The sequence below is a fragment of the Muntiacus reevesi genome, chromosome 3 (assembly GCF_963930625.1).
Source record: "Muntiacus reevesi chromosome 3, mMunRee1.1, whole genome shotgun sequence".
Lineage (NCBI taxonomy): Eukaryota > Metazoa > Chordata > Mammalia > Artiodactyla > Cervidae > Muntiacus > Muntiacus reevesi.
The window spans coordinates 10,657,056-10,673,697 of NC_089251.1; the positions used below are offsets into that span (position 1 = coordinate 10,657,056).

At 52.7% G+C, this 16,642-nt stretch overlaps 1 protein-coding gene across 1 annotated transcript in view; it reads right to left on the bottom strand.

Annotated features, from left to right (window-relative positions):
- Positions 1-16,147, bottom strand: part of OLFML2A (olfactomedin like 2A) — a 28,746-nt gene extending 12,599 nt beyond the window's left edge. The window contains exons 1-3 of the mRNA XM_065928469.1: positions 15,870-16,147; positions 8,355-8,618; positions 1,493-1,600 (exon numbers count right to left, since the gene is read on the bottom strand). Coding sequence (XP_065784541.1) covers positions 1,493-1,600; positions 8,355-8,618; positions 15,870-15,989 — 492 coding nt within the window. The 5' untranslated portion in view covers positions 15,990-16,147. The remainder of the gene's footprint in view (positions 1-1,492; positions 1,601-8,354; positions 8,619-15,869) is intronic.
- Between the last annotated feature and the right edge of the window lie 495 nt (positions 16,148-16,642).

Here is a 16,642-nt window from a genome sequence, read left to right on the forward strand (position 1 = left end):
GACAACCAGAAATGCCTCCAGACACACCAGCTGTTCCCTGGGGAGCAAAATCACGCAGGGCTGAGAAGCACTGGGATAAGGGAAGAAAGCAGAGGGAAGCTGGAACCCCTGAAGTGCGGCCTGACCTCTGTGATTTTCCCTTAGGCAGAGGGAGCCAGCACCTCCCGAGGCTGTTCTGTCTCCTCCCAGTGTTAGCAAAAAACATCTTCTGTTTTCCACAGCTATCACTTAGTGAACAGAAGCAAAACAAAGATAAAGCAAAACAGAAGATAATTTAAAAATCATTTCTTCGTGGCTGCGGAAATCATTGTCTGGCTCCTCCAGATTGCCTGGCTCATGGTTATGTGAAGTGAGTTAACATTTCCTAAGATTACAAGAGGAAAGAAAGGTCAAAGCAGAACTGTAGAACCAACAGCAGGAGAACCTGGCACGTACTATGCACAGGAAATACTGGGGCACAGCAGAAATTCAACAACTGTTAGGATCTTTCTCCCGTGCTGGCACAAAAGAGATACTCACCAAATAATCTTCGAATAGTTAAGGTCACCGTGACCCCAGGCTTTGGGGTTCGTAGGGGTTAATTGGGGCTTCCCAGGTGGTACTAGTGGTAAAGAAACTGTGCAATGTGGGAGACCCGGGTTCATCCCTGGACTGGGAAGATCCCCTAGAGAAGGAAACGGCAACCCACTCCAGTATTCTTGCCTGGGAAATCCCATGAACAGAGGAGCCTGGCAGGCTATAGTCCACAGGGTTGCCAAGCTTTGGACATGACTGAAGTGACTTAGCACGCATGCACACAAGGGGTTAATCTCCCCTTGTGGGGCACAGGATGCCCAGGTGCCCCCCTCCTGCTGGAAAGGAAGCCGGGAAAGGAAACCCCTCACACCCCTCCTGGCAGCTGCCTATCCCCATGCTCTCAGCAGCCCAGCAGGAACCGGATGCAGGAAACAGGCGGAGGCCAGGCTGTGCCAGCAGAGAGGCAGACCTCAAACCTGAACCTCCCTGCTCACTCAGCTCTGTTCCTGTCTTCAGGAGGCGGTGTCAGCCACCCACCCAGCCCTCCGGCACATCTGCCCTGAGCAGGAGAAGACACTTAGCACCTCGGTCTCCATGGCGGGTGGCTCCGTGAACAGCCATGCTGCCTTGGGCCTGGCCGCAGGAGGCTTGGCCAGTCCTTCACAACACTCGTGTTTCACATGAATGGTCGCCCCAGACTTGTGTCCTGGTCTTGGTGAATTGAGGGTGGCTACAAGTTCCAGCCCCCTCCACACCCCTTTCACACAACCAGCAGGCATCTCTGTTTCTCCACCGAGCCCTCCAGCTTCCTGTAGGCCCTCGAGGCCCAGTCGGATCTCCTCCTCAAAGGTTGAACCCTGTGGCCTGCATCTCCTTCTCCCAGCTCCCTCCTGGAATCCAGCTTCTAACAGCCCCCAGGGTCCAGACAGAACTGCCCAGGCAGCAGCCTGGCTGCTGGCTCGAGCCCTGCCCTTACCTCTTCCAACGTGTTCATCTGGGAAGCCACCTTGTGGACGTAGGCGTGCACTTTCATGAGGTCCATGCTGTACAAGGTACCCTCCAGGAGATCCACCATGGACTGCAGCTGCCAGGGGAGGGTGAGAGTTAGGGGGAAGGCACAGCGCGTGGCCTGGTGCAGAGGGTGCAAAGGAGCCCCACCACCCCGTGTGAGCCCCAGAGCCTAGAGCGGTCTGCTTGACTAGACCAAGGCTGCTCATAATCACAAGAAGAGCTCTTTCAAATTGCCAACATTTGTTGGCAAATTGGCAATTCATGGCAATTCAACATTCAGTAAAAGCAATTCAACATTTCAGTAAAAGTAATTCTGAAAAAACATCTACTTCTGCTTCATTGACTACACACTGACTATATGAATCACAACAAACTGTGAAAAATTCTTAAACAGACGGGAATACCAGCCCACCTTACTGTCTCTTGAGAAACATGTATGCAGGACAAGAAGTAACAGTTAGAACTAGACATAGAACAATGAACTGGTTCAAAATTGGGAAAAGAGAATGTCAAGGTTGTATATGGTCACCTTGCTTATTTAACTTGTATGCAGAGTACATCATGCGAAATGCCGGGCTGGATGAAGCACAAACTGAAATCAAGATTGCAGGGAGAAGTATCAATAACCTCAGATATGCAGCTGATGACAGAAAGCAAAGAGGAACTAAAGAGCCTCTTGATGAAGGTGAAAGAGGAGAGTGAAAAAACTGACTTAAAACTCAACATTCAAAAAACTAAGATCATGGCATCTGGTCCCTTTACATCATGGCAAATAGATGGGGAAAAAATGGAAACAGTGAGAGACTTTATTTTCTTGGGTTCCAAAATCACTGGATGGTGACTGCAGCCATAAAATTAAAAGATGCTTGCTCCTTGAAAGAAAAGCTGTGACCAACCTAGACAACATATTAAAAAGCAGATATATCACTTTGCCGCAAAGGTCTGTATAGTCAAAGCTATGGTTTTTCCAGTAGTCATGTATGGATGTGAGAGTTGGACCATAAAGAAGGCTGAGCACTGAAGAATTGATGCTTTTGAATTGTGGTGCTGGAGAAGTCTTGAGAGTCCCTTGGACTGCAAGGAGATCAAACCAGTCAATCCTAAAGGAAATCAACCCTGAATATTCATTGGAAGGACTGATGCTGAGGCTGAAGCTCCAGTACTTCGGCCACCTGATGTGAAGAACCAACTCATGGAAAAGACCCTGATGCTGGGAAAGATTGAAAGCAGGAGGAGAAGGGGATAACAGAAGATTAGATGGTTGGATGACATCACCGACTCAATGGACATGAGTTTGAGCAAGTTCCAGGAGATGGTGAAGGATAGGGAAGCCTGGTGTGCTGTAGTTTATGGGGTCATAAAGAGTTGGACACGACTAAGCATATTCCACATATGGCAGGCACTGTGTCGGGGCCTGAATGAACCACTTCACTTAATCCATAACAACCCCGAGAACAGTGGAGCAGTGGACACTGAAGGAGCTCTATCCGCATCCCCTGGATCCCTGCTTCTGTTTCTCGTGCCCAACCCTGGCTTCCACAGGCTTCCCTTTTAACAGCCTGTATCTGTGACTCTCTCCAAAGAGCCACTTTGTCCCTCAAAGTGTTTGGGAGTGTGTGTCCTCCTGGGGCAGTCTGTAGGCAAGGGCTGACTGGTGTGGACATCTAGAAGCCAGCATCCTAGCCCCACAGGACAAGTGAGCTGCCACTCAAACTCCAGCATCCCCTGCAGCTGGGGCTGGCACTTGGCCTGAAACCGTGCCCCTACGGGGCTCCTTTCCTTCCCCCTCCCTTCCCAGCCCTCCCACTGCCTCATCCACTTCAGTATCAGCTCCTCCTGGGAGCCCTTTCATAATAAGTCATCTGCACACAAGAGTCTGCTTCTGAGCACCTGACCTATGATAAGCTTTGGAGGTCTTTTATCTCGGTCAGGCAGATTGGGAAGCTGCTGCTTAGAGGGGTGAAGCCAAGGCTCCCAGCTATTAAATGGTGGAGCCAGAGCAGAGCCCAGATTGGTATAAACCAAAACCTCTTTCCCATCATGCTTTACTGCACCTGTCTGGGTTCAGATGGGGAAACTGAGGCCAAGAGATGGGGAGGGGCTCGCACAACCCGTCAGTAGCAGATGCCGCGTCTCCCTCGCCCAGTTCACGGCTCTCCCTTCAGCTGTCCAACTCCATCCCCTCTCTGTCACACCTCATCAGGACATGATCCTTCCCTCCAGATGGCCAGGATGCCAGTGAGAGTGTCAGGGAAACCTTGGCACAAAGGGCCAGTTGGGAAATCAGCTTTCCCTTGTCTCTAGTGGGCGGTTCCTCCAGTCCATCCCCTGTACGCATTCTCAGGGCCTGAGCAGGCCGGCGCTCCTGTTTGGCCTTGGCCAGCTGTTTCCAACAGTTTTACTCCCACTCTCCCAGGGGTGTTGAAGCTGTTTTAAGCCAGAGAGTTCTTCTCTGAGCAGACTCTGATCTTGAAAACAGAAAAAGAGGGACTCTGGTGGAAGCAGGGATAGGGCCATGAGCCTCCCCTGCTTCCCCACAACCTTGTTCAGCCTTGGAAGGGTTGCATGGTACCCCCAGGGCTCTGTGGAGTTCAGTTTCAGAACTGTGCATGTAGACGCTCCTGGGTCTCAGCTTCTCTCTGGGAGGCGGGCAGCAGGGGTATGGTGCAGAGCAGTACTGTCTGGACAAGGCTCAGCTCAGAGTGGGTGTATACCAAGGGCTTCGTGAATATCAGTGATGAGTACCATTCCAGGAGGCTAAATGGGACCTCCCAGCTTCACTTCTGTTGCCTTCAAGGCCACCAAAACTGGCTTCCCGAAGCACAACTTTGACCATGGGTCAGGTGGTTCGCTGTGGCTCCCCACTGCCCAGGTGTGGCTTCTAATTTCCTAAGCCTGGCACTCAAGGTCGCTTCGATCTGCTCCTGCCGTCTTCTTTGGCCTCAGCAAATGTTCACTCTGGCCCAGGCATTAAGGACAGTGATGACAATACAGACACGAGCTTCCGTGATCCTTCATAGGTTGTCGAGGAGTGCAGAGTGACACGGCGGTGTCCGGATCAGGGAACACAGATGGAAACACACACAGGTGCCCAGGTCATTAACAGTGGGGTACTGACCTTGTCTGGGAGTGGGTGTGGGTTGGTAAAGTCTGCCAGGAGGAAGTTTGAACTGAAGTCTGAAGGAGAAGCATAAATTCAGCAACAGTGGCCAGAGACAGACATTCCAGGCCAAGAGAATAGCTTGTGCAAAGAGTTGAAGGTATGAAGACACACGGCATGTTTGAGCTGAGCTACTCCAAGTGTGGTCTGCAGACCAGCACCATTCCCAGTACAAGCTGCTCATTACCAGTCTGTGATTAAATAATTATGCAAAAATAAATAAATAAATAATTATGCAAATCAAAAGTAGACTTTCATAAAATTTCAGAGCCATTCGACAGAGAAATGTTATATCTGTGGACTTGTGGACCCTGGACTTGTATTTTGTGTTTTTGTTTATATTCCGTTTCATTTTTCTAACAACTAATTTTATAGTATTTTACAAAATACTGGCTCTTCACAGATTTTTAAAACACTGGTCTTTCACCACATGTAGTTTGAGAAGCACAGTATGGAACTGACCGGTGGCTAGTAAGGCTGGGACAGACAAGGGCAAGGAGGCATCGTGGTCACGCCCACTCTACATACTCTCACCCAGCCTATCTTTATTGCTGCTCTGTCTGAGGGACTCCTACACATCCCTCAGTGCCCAGTTCTAATGTTGCCTCCTCCTCCAGACTACCACAGTCCCTGGGATGTCACCTGGTCTAGCACTGACTACCTAGCCATTACTGGGATCAGGAGCTGTGTCCCCACAGGACTGGGATTTCTCAAGGGTGGGGCCACATCTAGTTCATGTCCAGAAGGAAAGGGAGTGAAGAGGTGGGAAACACGCTCCCCTCTGCAGTCAAGCTCCCCAAGAAAGGGGATCTAGAATCCCATTCTTATTCCTCAGAGCCATGCAACTAAGGTCAAATGACAGCTGCAGTTCTTAGCTTGAGGGGAAGCGTTGGGGTACAGACAAGGAGAGGGTATAGGTGGGTACGCTCTGTCGTCCTCCACAGTGGCTTCTCCTAACCCCTTCTCCTGGGGCGGTGGGGGGTACTCGCGGGGGAAGGCAGAGCCACGCCAGATAGGAGAAGCCTCAGGCCTGTCCTGTGCTGCTTCTGTCCATGGCTCCTCTTGGGGCTCTCTGGGCACCTCTCAGGTTTGACGCTTCCTAACGTGTCAAGGAGGCAGAGTACCTTCTCTGCGATCCTCGTACAATCCTACCTGTTGGGTTAATCCCACCACTGCCCCACTCCAGTCCTCTAAGGCTGAATTAAAAATCCCACGGCTGCTGTGCACCAAAAGGCTTGAGGGATAGCTCCGGGCTGAGAGAACTGCCCAGTGACCTCTCCACTGGGCAAGGGGACACAGCGGAGAAGCCTTGGGTTCAAATCTTAGTGCTGCCAATTCCTTGCTCTGTGATCTTAGGCAAGTCACAGTTCCTCTCTGGGCCTCAGATTCCTCCCCCCAAGAAAAGCTGGGAACATAAGTTCCCTCTCCAAAGGACTGTAGCAAGGATTAAACCAGCTAGCCTTTAGAAAAAGGTTTTGTCTACCCTCATGTCCAGTATGCTTACAATTGGGTTACTGAGAAGTGGATATGAGCAAAAGTTGGATTTGTTCCTGTAACTGAAAACTGGCCTATGGCTTCTGTCCCTGGAATCTGCAGGGTGCTAGTGGATTTGGGAGACAGTGTGGTCCCAGAACTGCCAAGTAGTCAAGGAGTCACTTGGGGACTTCCCTGATGGTACGTTGGATAAGAATTCCTTGTCAATGCAGTGGACACTGGTTCAATCCCTGGTCCAGGAAGACTCCACATGCTGCAGAGCAACTAAGTCCATGTGCCACAACTACTGAGCCTGTACTCTCTAGCCTGCGAGTTGCAACTACTGAAGCCTGAGCACCTAGAACCTGTGCTCTGCAACAAGGGAAACCACCGCCATGAGAAGCCCATGCACTGCAACAGAGAGTAACCCCGGCTCACCACAACTAGAGAAAAGCCCATGCAGCAACAAAGACTCATCTCAGCCAAAAATAAAATAAAGAGTTACATTCCTTTAAAAAAAAAAAAAAAAGAAGCCACTTGGCCTAAAATTCAACCCCACTCCCACCCCCCACCGCAACTTTGAGAGTTTTGGAATCCATCCAGTTGTTACAAAAATAAAACTAAAGTTAAATTTAAAGAAAATATTTTGAGCCAAATGTTGGGAGACGATTCTTCCAGGGGCCTCTGGCTTTTCCATGTGTCTTGCCTGCAGAGGCACTGACTGTTCTTGTTCCAGGCCACCTTGTTGTAGAGTGCACAGCCTTGGAACAGCCAGAGAATGTTTCCCTCCAGAGCAGGGGAGGTGGGTTTGGTGCTCCTTATAAGAGATTTGGAGATTTGGATTCTCTAAGGAGGAACTCTTTTCTTGGAAGACATCCCACTGAATGTGCAGGTGTTATCCAGCCCCCAGTGCATCACCCCACGAGAAGTGGGTGGGAGAACCAGTGCAAGAAAGTGGAGACACTCTGGTGACCATGAGTAATAAAGTCCTTCGTCTCTGGCTCATGTCTTCTGCCAGCGTCCATGAAACTGGCAGGCTAACCTGTTAGCTTACAAGTAGGGTAACATCTCAGTGAATGTCACAGTTCTTGACACGAAAAGGGCAAAATAGACACATGTTTGGAAGAAATTATAAAAGAAAAAGATCCTCTCAAAAGCCACCAAATTCTCTGTGAAGACCTAGAGGGGTGACGGGAGGGAGACTCCTGAGGGAGGGGATACATGTATACTTAGAGCTAATTCACGTCATTGTACAGCAGAAACACACACAACATCGTAAGGCAATTATCTTCCAGTTTGAGAAAAAGCCATCCAATTATCTGTGCTATTACAAAAAGGAAGACAGGAGAGCAGGGTGATTTAGAACACATGCTTTGGACACAGAAGGATCTGAGTTCAAATCCTAGCCCCACCAGGTTCGCCAAGAATGGAGTTATGCGTGGTGTGAACGGTACCCAGATGCCTGGCTGGCTGGGCGACTGTGATTTCCCTGTCTACATCTATCCAAGCTATGGGTCCTGGTGGTGGGCCTGGCACAAGGCTGGGTCACCCAGAGGTGACGCCTTTTTCTAATCTTCCCGTGGTGGGTGCAGGGTTATAAGCACAACATTCACATAAAAACAGGGTAGAGACTTAAGGCTGCATGTCATTATGTGAGCACTTAGGCCAGTTACCTAACTTCTCCAAGCCTCAGTTTTCTCACCTATAAAATGAGGGCAAAGATCCCATATTTCACAGAATGGATTAAGAATTTAGAGAAATAATGTAGAGGAAAAAAAAGAGCTTTAGCACATCTGGCACGAAGGTGGTACATGAATACGGGAAATGTTAGGACACGGAAACAATCAGGTGCTACAAAATTTAAAATGCTATGTGGATGTGACGACAGATGACCTGGTTTGGGTAAAACCAGGACACTCGGCTGGATGGTAAGGAGACAGTAAAGGGCTGTCTTCAGGTCAACTTGCCAGAGCACGCCGCCTCCGTTGCTGACTGGCCCAGGGACCTTCGGCAGATGCGGTTTCCTCCCAGGGGGCCTCTGTTTCCTCACCTGTGAAATGGGGCGAGCACAACACGTGCTCTCCTCTCTCCTAACACGTGCGACCTTCTCATTGGAGGGCTGGCCCCGCGCCAGCGCACGCTAGGTGTTGGCGCAGGAGGGGGCCCCATCCCGCTTCTACTCCAGAAAGTCTACCTTGAGGAGCTCGGGAGCCTGTTTCCTGAGTTTCTCCATCTTCCACTCGTTCTCGCAGGGGTTGAGCGAGGAGGGCGGCGCCGTGCAGGAGCAGCGGCAGTCGGAGCCGGAGCTCACCGTCTCCACCGTGTAGAAGTCCTCCACACGCGCCCGCCCGCTGCGCACCCGGCTGCACGCGTCCTTGCTCAGCGGCCGCATGATGCACTTGCAGCGGCAGTCGGAACCCTCCGAGGTCATGCGCACCTGGTCCACGTCGCCAAACACCTGCAGGAGAGGCCATGGTGAGCTGAAGACCAAGGCTGGGGGGCGGGGAATGTTCTCCTTCCCTCTCCCCTTTTCCTTTAAGCCTGCCCTGGGAGGCCACACACCCAGTGTCTTAAGTATGGTCACTGGGGGCAGCAGAACTTTGAGCCTGCAGGAGTCAGCTGGGTGAGATCAGTGGCAGGCACCAGGCTCCAGCCTGCTTTGCCCTCACACACCAGCAGAGCCCTGGGAGTCCCAACCAGAACCCCCCTAGCTGGCTCAGCCAGCCCATCCTGGGCTCCAGGCTCTCAGGGCACAGCTATTTATGACTCAATCAATAAACCCACACCTCTGAGCTCTCACTGAAGCCACCAGGACCCAGGTGAATTCAAAGTCCCCTTGGGCTTTCTGCCAAACCCACCCCCAAGAGCATCCCAGTGCCCTCTGGGGAAGGGCAGTAGGCACTCCATGGCTGCTCTGAGCCCTCAGACACCTGTTTGAGGCCCTGACCTCTGCCAGACTCTGGGTGAGAGCTGGAGGTGCAGAAGTAGATAGAGGTGCATCCTTGACCTCCTCAGCCATGGGTGAAGTTGACGCAGTGAGCCCTGAGATCCAGAGAAAGACACCCATGAAGACTGCTCAGAGGAGGGCACCCTTGGGGGACATTTCTAAGTCCAAGGAGAGCAGTCCAGGGTGAGCAAGTCAGATGTGCAAAGACAAGCAAGGACCGGGCACCTTGGGAGCCTGGAGGAGGTTCATTCTGGTTTGTGCCTACAGAGGGCCTGGTGGCAGGAGGTAAGGCTGAGGGAGACAGAGCCTGACTCATGCAGGGCCCTTAAAGCTGGCTGAGGATCTGGTCTTCTTCCTGAAAACACTGGGAAGTCCTGGGAGGGTTAGCAGCAGGAGAGAGCCAGGGCCAGGTCTGCAGAGCACTCAGTCAGCCTGCTTTGTGGACAGACGGTGGATGGAGGAGGCCAGCCTGGGATGTGGAGCCCAAGGAGGAGACATTTATTGAGAACTCACTGAGCGCTGGGGAGGTGTGGGGTGGTGGTGAGGAACACAGCCATGGGCCACCTACAGCTGCGTGCTCTTAGGCAGGTTACTTAACCTTTCTGTGCCTCAGTTTCTTCACCTGTAAAATGAGGGTACTGCTAGTGAGTATACCCAGCAAAAGGCTGTGTGAGGACTGAGAGACAGAATACCAGGAATAATATGTTGTAGTTGTTATTATTACCACCAATAATCCTGACAGGGACTTGTTTATCCCTCTATATTTCTCCATGTGGGTACACTGGTAGATATTCTTTTTATTTATTTATTTGTTTGGCTGTGCCAGGTCTTAATTGCAGCACCCAGGATCTTTTATCTTTGTCGCGGCAAGTGAACCCTTAATAACGGCGTGTGGGATCTAGTTCCCTGACCAGAGATTGAATCCTGGCCCCCTGCATTGGGAGCATGGAGTCCCAGCCACTGGACCACCAGGGAACTCCCTAGATATTCTTAGCAGTGTTCTCCAGATATGAAAATAGCCCTGGAGCCAGCAAATAACTTGTTCAAGGGGATGAGAGCCCAACATGGGTAGACTTGCTGTCCCGAGGGAGATGAGGAGGGTGGGGAAGGGGGTGCTATGGTGGAAGTTTTGTCTGGGGTCCTCTGCAGGGCAAGTGTACCCTGGGTTCGGCTGGGCAATTCTCTGCGCCCATGAGCACTGACAGCCAGGCTCAGATGCTGTACATTCTTTAGATCACTGCTAGTGCGGTAAGCCTGCCTCCGCTTTGAGACTTCTGGGCCCCCTTCCCAGCTCTGCTGGAACCCCTAGTCACCCCCACCCACTCCCCCAGGTGGGGCGAAGAGCCCAGCAAGTGGATGTGGGTGTGTTCTCTGTGGTCAGGCCAAAGAGGCCTCTTCCTGGGGACTCACCCATAATCCAACACCCATCCCCTCCAGCAGCGGCCTCCACATGACCGCAACATTCCTCCCCTCCTCAGATGAGGTGCTACGTCCTGATGGGGGCGGCCAAGGCCCTGACACAGGCCAGGAGGCAGGAGTCGGAAGAGGGCCTCTGCTCCAGCCCCCAGCTGCCGGGAGCCCAGGGCAGGGCCCCACCTCCTGTGGTCACAGTGTCCCGTGGTGCTTGACTGGAGGCAGCAGAGCGTCATGGAAAGGAGCCAGGCCTGGGCTCACATCCCAGCTCCCACATGTCCTCCCCGCATGGCCCTGACCCCTCTGAGTCTCAGCCTCCCCCTCTGTAAAATGGGGAGGATAACAGTCCTTTCCCCCATAAGCTTGTCCTGAGGCTGAAATGAGTCAACGTGTGCAGAGCACCTGGTCTAGAACAGCTGCTCTCTACTTGCTACTGAAGTTGCTGCCAATAACTCTCTTGCATGTGTGTACATAGTTTTCTACCTCTTTGCTCTCCCCACAACCACACATCGTGGTGAGGAGAAATCTGAGTCTCAGAGAAGGTGAGGGGTTTGCCCAGCACAGCCTGACTCCAAAATGCAGTCCCCATGCTCTTCCCACTAGGACCACCCACAGTCACCAGGCAAGGGCTCCTCCAACAGCAACTGAGCTGGGAAAGAGATGGGGGCCCTGGATGGATCCAGCCTCGGTCGGGTGGGGGACATGGGGCTGATCCACTTTGCCCTCAGTCTGCAGGCTGGGGTTGCTGCCAAGCAGGAAAGTCCTTGCCTCAGTCCCCATCTCTCCCTGCAGCCTCGCTCAGCACACACTGCTGCTAAAGCCCCCAGGAGTGAGTGTGGGTGACTTGTGCTTAAAAAGATCCCCAGCTATTTGCAAGGAAATCCCACAATAAGAGGCCAAGAAGGCATATTTGATATTTCTGAAGAGAGATGGATAAATCTGGCCAGAATGGAGAAAATGTTCTCCATTTCTCAACCTAGAAAATGTTCTAGGAACAGAATAGATTGTGTCACCTGGAGGCTGAAACTTCCCTCTTCACTCATGGCTAGTCCAGATTCACTAAGAGGCAGTTTCCATGTCCTTCTGCAGGCAAAGACCTCTCCTAGAGCCCATGGTCATTTGGATGCACCATGGGCACCATCCATATGCACCCCAGGGGCACCCCAACTTAATCCGTTCAAAACTGGGCCCACCATCTTCTCCCAAACCCACGCTTATCTACCCTCCTGCACAACTCAGGTCTTTGAGCCTCCTCCTTGCTCTCCCTACCCTCACCAGAATGAACCCACGAGTCATGTTCTTCTGATGTGTGTGCATAAATGCTCAGTTGCGAAGTTGTGTCCAACTCTTTGCAACTCCATGGACCGTAGACCATCAGGCTCCCCAGTCCGTGTGATTTCCCAGGTAAGAATACTGGAATAGGTTGCCATTTCCTACTCCAGGGGATCTTCCGGACCCAGGAATTGAACCCATGTCTCCTGCATTGGCAGGCAGATTGTTTACCACTGTGCCACATAAGAAGCCCGTTCTTCCGATGCTTCATGCTAAATATCTTCTATCTCAATGGTCTCCACTCCCCAGCCATAGCCTAAGCTCAGGTTGCATTAACTGCTGAGTTAATGCAACTGCTACCTAGACAACATATGGGGCTTTCCTGGTGGCTCAGTGGGAAAGAACATGCCTGCCAATGCAGGAGACATGAGAGTTACGGATTTGATCCCTGAGTGGGGGAGATTCCCTGGAGAAGGAAATGGCAACCCACTCCAGTATTCTTGCCTGGGAAATCCCATGGACAGAGGAGCCTCACAGGCTATAGTCCATGGAGTTGTAAGGAGTCAGACATGACTTAGAGACTAAAGTAAGTATGGTTAATAGACCTACTTAGCAACTAAACAGCAACAGACAACATAGGGAGCCGCCTCTTTGCTGGATGAATGTTCCAAAGCTCCTCTTTGATGATCTGTTATTCTCTTGCTTCACAAACCTCCGTGAGTTCTCAGCTGGGAGATGTGCCTCAGAATTAGCTGGGATGGGATCACTTGGAAAATGCAGATGCCCTGTCCTTACTCCACCTTGATGCATACTCTCCCAGGCTCCTCAGGTATTTGGGCGCCCTCTAAAGGCTGAGAATCCTGGAACCCCAGGAATCTCCAGACCCCTCAAGTTCCCTGTCTTGGATTTTTAAGCAGCCCCAACCTGACTCTTTTGAGTGTCATTGTTCAAGTCTGTCAAATGGGGAGATCCCGAATGTTGTGTAAGATCTTGAATGTAAACCTGGGCAGAGGGCTTGGCACCCAGGATGTTCTTCACGTGCCCCAGCCAGTGGGAGAGATGGGGCAAGACTTTTCCTGCAGAGAGACCCGAGAGCCCCTCACTGTTGTGTGCAGAAGGAGGACTCCATCACTGTGCAGCCCTGGCCTGCTATGGAGCCTATTTCCAATTACACCCACAGGCAGCAACTCCCTGAGTGGAGGAGCAGCAACACCTAAGCCTCTGAGAACGGCCTGGCCTGGAACATCTGATCCAGCCTGGGATACCACCGCCTGCTTGTGTCACCCCTCCTGCTCCCCTGGCCCAGCTCCCACAGGCCTTGGAACCTCCTGCCTGTCCTCAGGCCTCTGATCAGTGGCAGGGCTGCCCAAAGATCCCCTTCCCACCCATGAATGCATGGAGGAAGTGAGGTGCCAACAGCTCTTTCACAGATGGGGAAACTGAGGTAGAGATGTGGAATTCTCAGCCACATTTCAAGGACCTACAGCAAAAAGCAGGTTCCTGGAGGCCTCTGGTACTGTGCCTGGGTATCATGTGCCTGTCTATCCATCCTAACCTCCTCACTGGGCAGCCCCTCAGAAACGCCAGGAAGCTGTGAACTGAACGCCTCTCACTGTGAAGCTGGACAAGGCTCTTCCTTAGATGGAAACCCCAAGTCCTGTTTAGGAGAGGCTTGGTTATAAACACAAAATTAAAACATGCCAAGCGAGGAGCTGGCCACAAGCTTCTGGGGTTAAGTTGCCACGGTACCCCTGAAAGTCCTGGGTAGAAGGGGAGGCCGGACCTCCCAGGAGCAGGAAGTCTGAAGCAGGGCCAACTTAACCCTTTAGGGCCCTAGACAGACTTCACTTCCCAGATTGGCCCTCCAAAGGGCTCGCCCCTCACCCTCAGAAAATAGGACGGGCTTGAAGAGGAAGGAGGATTGTTGGGGGAGGGAGGGTAATAATGAAAACAGCTCTCTCTCAGAGCCAGCAGGAGTCTAGCTGTGCTGAGGAATGCGGAGTAAATTCACCCATCACTTGATTTTTATTTTTCCCAGCTGGGTGAGTGGTGTGGGTGGGAGGTGTCTGGGGGAGGGCTGTACTGAGTCCCCCAGCTGCTTCATCCTCCAAACTCTAGGATGTGCCTCCCCGCCCCACCAGCCCCAGCTTGCCCTGGGACAACACACACACATACACACACACACACACACACCCAACCTAGCAAGTGTTTGGCTGACTCACTACATAAACAGGGTGTTCGGTTTTCTTTGTCTTTGCTTTGAATGCAAGCCCTCCCCCACAAGCTCTATAGTCCTCAGCATGGCTCAGAGGATGCCCAAGACCAAATATTCCTCCCAGCTAGAGAAATGAGAGATGGCAAAGTGCTGATCAGGTTATCTGGGGGGGGGGGGGGGGTTTGCTCACTTGTTCCTGGACCCAACCCAGGTCAGGGAATCCTAGAAGGCGCTATATGGAAGGGAATTTGGGAAGATGTTTTTCCGATGGGGGATCTGAGGTCCAGAAATAGGCAGTGACTTGCTCAAAGTCACACAGTCTAAGAACAATGAAGGGCCAGAACACCTAGGTTTTTTGATTCACAAACCAGCTTTCTACACACCCTAATTTCTCATCTGTAAGATGGGAATGCTACTCATTCCCTCCTTATTTTTGGAGCTGCAAGCCCCAAGACTGCAGCTCACTTGTTTGTACACCCTGAGCTGAATCTTCAGGCTGAGGGTCTGCCAGTGCCCACTGCTCATATACTTAGCAAGTGGCTAGTGGCCTCTGCCCTTTACCTGCCTGTGGACAGGGCAGCCTCACCTCCTACCCGGGAGAGAGGCTGAAGAGACATCAAGAGAAGTCACTCTTACTCTCATGCTCTGCAAGACTAAGGGCTCTACCTCCCTCCTGCCTCTCACTTTCCCCCAATCCTGACTCAGTCCTCACCAGGTCGTTTCTAAAACATCCTCAAGGGGTCCCTGCTCTGACTCAAAGTGCTTCTCCTCTCTACATTCTGGATCTCATCCCCTTTTGGGGTCTCTGTGGTGAGATTTCAAAATCACAGTAGCATTTATTGGGCACATATTAGGTGCCAGAGTGGTACTAAGCATTATCCAGGCCTGATCTCTCTCATGTAGAGATCATCAACTGCAGGAAGTGAGAACTATGTTATTATTCCCATACTTACAGGTCAGGAAATTGGAGGCTCAGAGAGGTAAAGGCTCAAGGTCACTTGGGTGAGAGGTGGAGGTGGGATTCGAACCCAGATCTGCTTGACATCAGAGCAGAACCTTTTAGCCACAACTGAGAACATCTCGGTCACTTCTGGAGACACAGTGTCCTCTAGAGCAGGGATCCCTGACCTCCAGGATCTACTGCCTGATGATATGAGGTGAAGCTATTATAATTAATAATAATAGAAATAAAGTGCTCAATTAATGTAATGTGAAAAACTGTCTTCCACGAAATCGATCCCTGGTGCCAAAAAAGGTTGGGTGCCACTCTACAGGGTGTAGCAGATTTCTGGCAGGAACACCAGAAGGCAGGAGGGACCAGTCCAGCTGGATTCACTGGGGAGGGACTCTGGGTCCCCAGTATGGCCTGAAAGCCTTGGCCCAGGGCCTGCTACACACCTTGGAGTCGCTAGGTAGCAGTTCTAGGGGTCTATCCCACAGTGCGTCAGCCTCCCTCGGAAACTTTGAGCCAGATCTCCAGGCTGCCCCTGGCCAGCGCTCCTGGGAATCACCTCCCTAGGCTGGAGACTCCATCGCCTTCTGCACCCCCTTCAAGCTCCCAGCGCCCCTTCTCCCTGACTCAGGGTTTAGTACTGACCTTCTGCCCTCACTGGACTGTGTCCAGAGCCCCTTCCTGTTGCCCCGGGTCCCAAACACCCCTACCATCTCAGTGCTTCTTCCCCACGCGCTCCTGTCCTGGGGTCCCGGTGCCTGCAGCCTCCCTATTAAGTCCGAGGTCGGGTCTCGCCTGTCCTGGTCCTCGCTTCCCGGCCCCACACCGTGCCTGGTCTGCAGCCCCAGCCACAGCGCCCCCTCGCGCTCGGCTCTACGGACCTGCGCCCGGATCGCAGGGCAGCGCTTACCTTACTGTCCGCGCGCACCGGGCCCACGCGCAGCAGCAGCAGCAGAGGCAGCAGAAGCAGAGGCAGCGGCCGGGGCCCAGGCCGGGACCCGGGCCTGGTGGGGAGGGCGGCTGTGGCCATACGGGGACCGGCACGGACGGCGGGCACCGACAGCGCGCGCGGACGCCGGGAAGCGCGGGCCGCACTGCGAGCTGGGCGCCGCGGTCAGCTCTACCCGCGCGGCGTGCCCCCCGTCCGCCCGCAGCTCCCCGCCCCGCGACCCCTCCCGCGCCGCTGGGGGCGGAGCTAGGATGGAGGGGGGCACCCCACCCCGCTGGCCCGCTCCCAGCCGGGCCTCTTTGCATTAGGCGGCTCTCCAAAGGGCATCCCTGCAAGGACACACAAAAAAGGGTCTGGTTCGGAGCCCGCAGGAGCAGCTGGGGCAGTGAAGGAGCGCGGGCTCTCTACACCGAGTGAGGTCCTGTTCTTTGAGATGTAGGACCCTGGGAGTGTCTCTTCAGCTCTCTGACCTTCACTTTCCCGTCTGTTAAATGGGGAAAATACTGCTTCCCTTTTGGAGTTGGTTGTAAAGTTCAGAGGAGGGATGTTTCCAGGGCACGCGAGTCTTGGAGATCTCCAAACACCCCGACCGTGCCAGCTCCACCCTTCTCCTGGCTCAGACTTCTCTCCCTTGCAAGGTCCATTTCCTCCCCTCTCCGAGATCCCTCCCGTCAACCCCCAACTAAACTCCTGTAGCTCCAATCATTTAAACACCCTCCTCATCCACCTGAGGA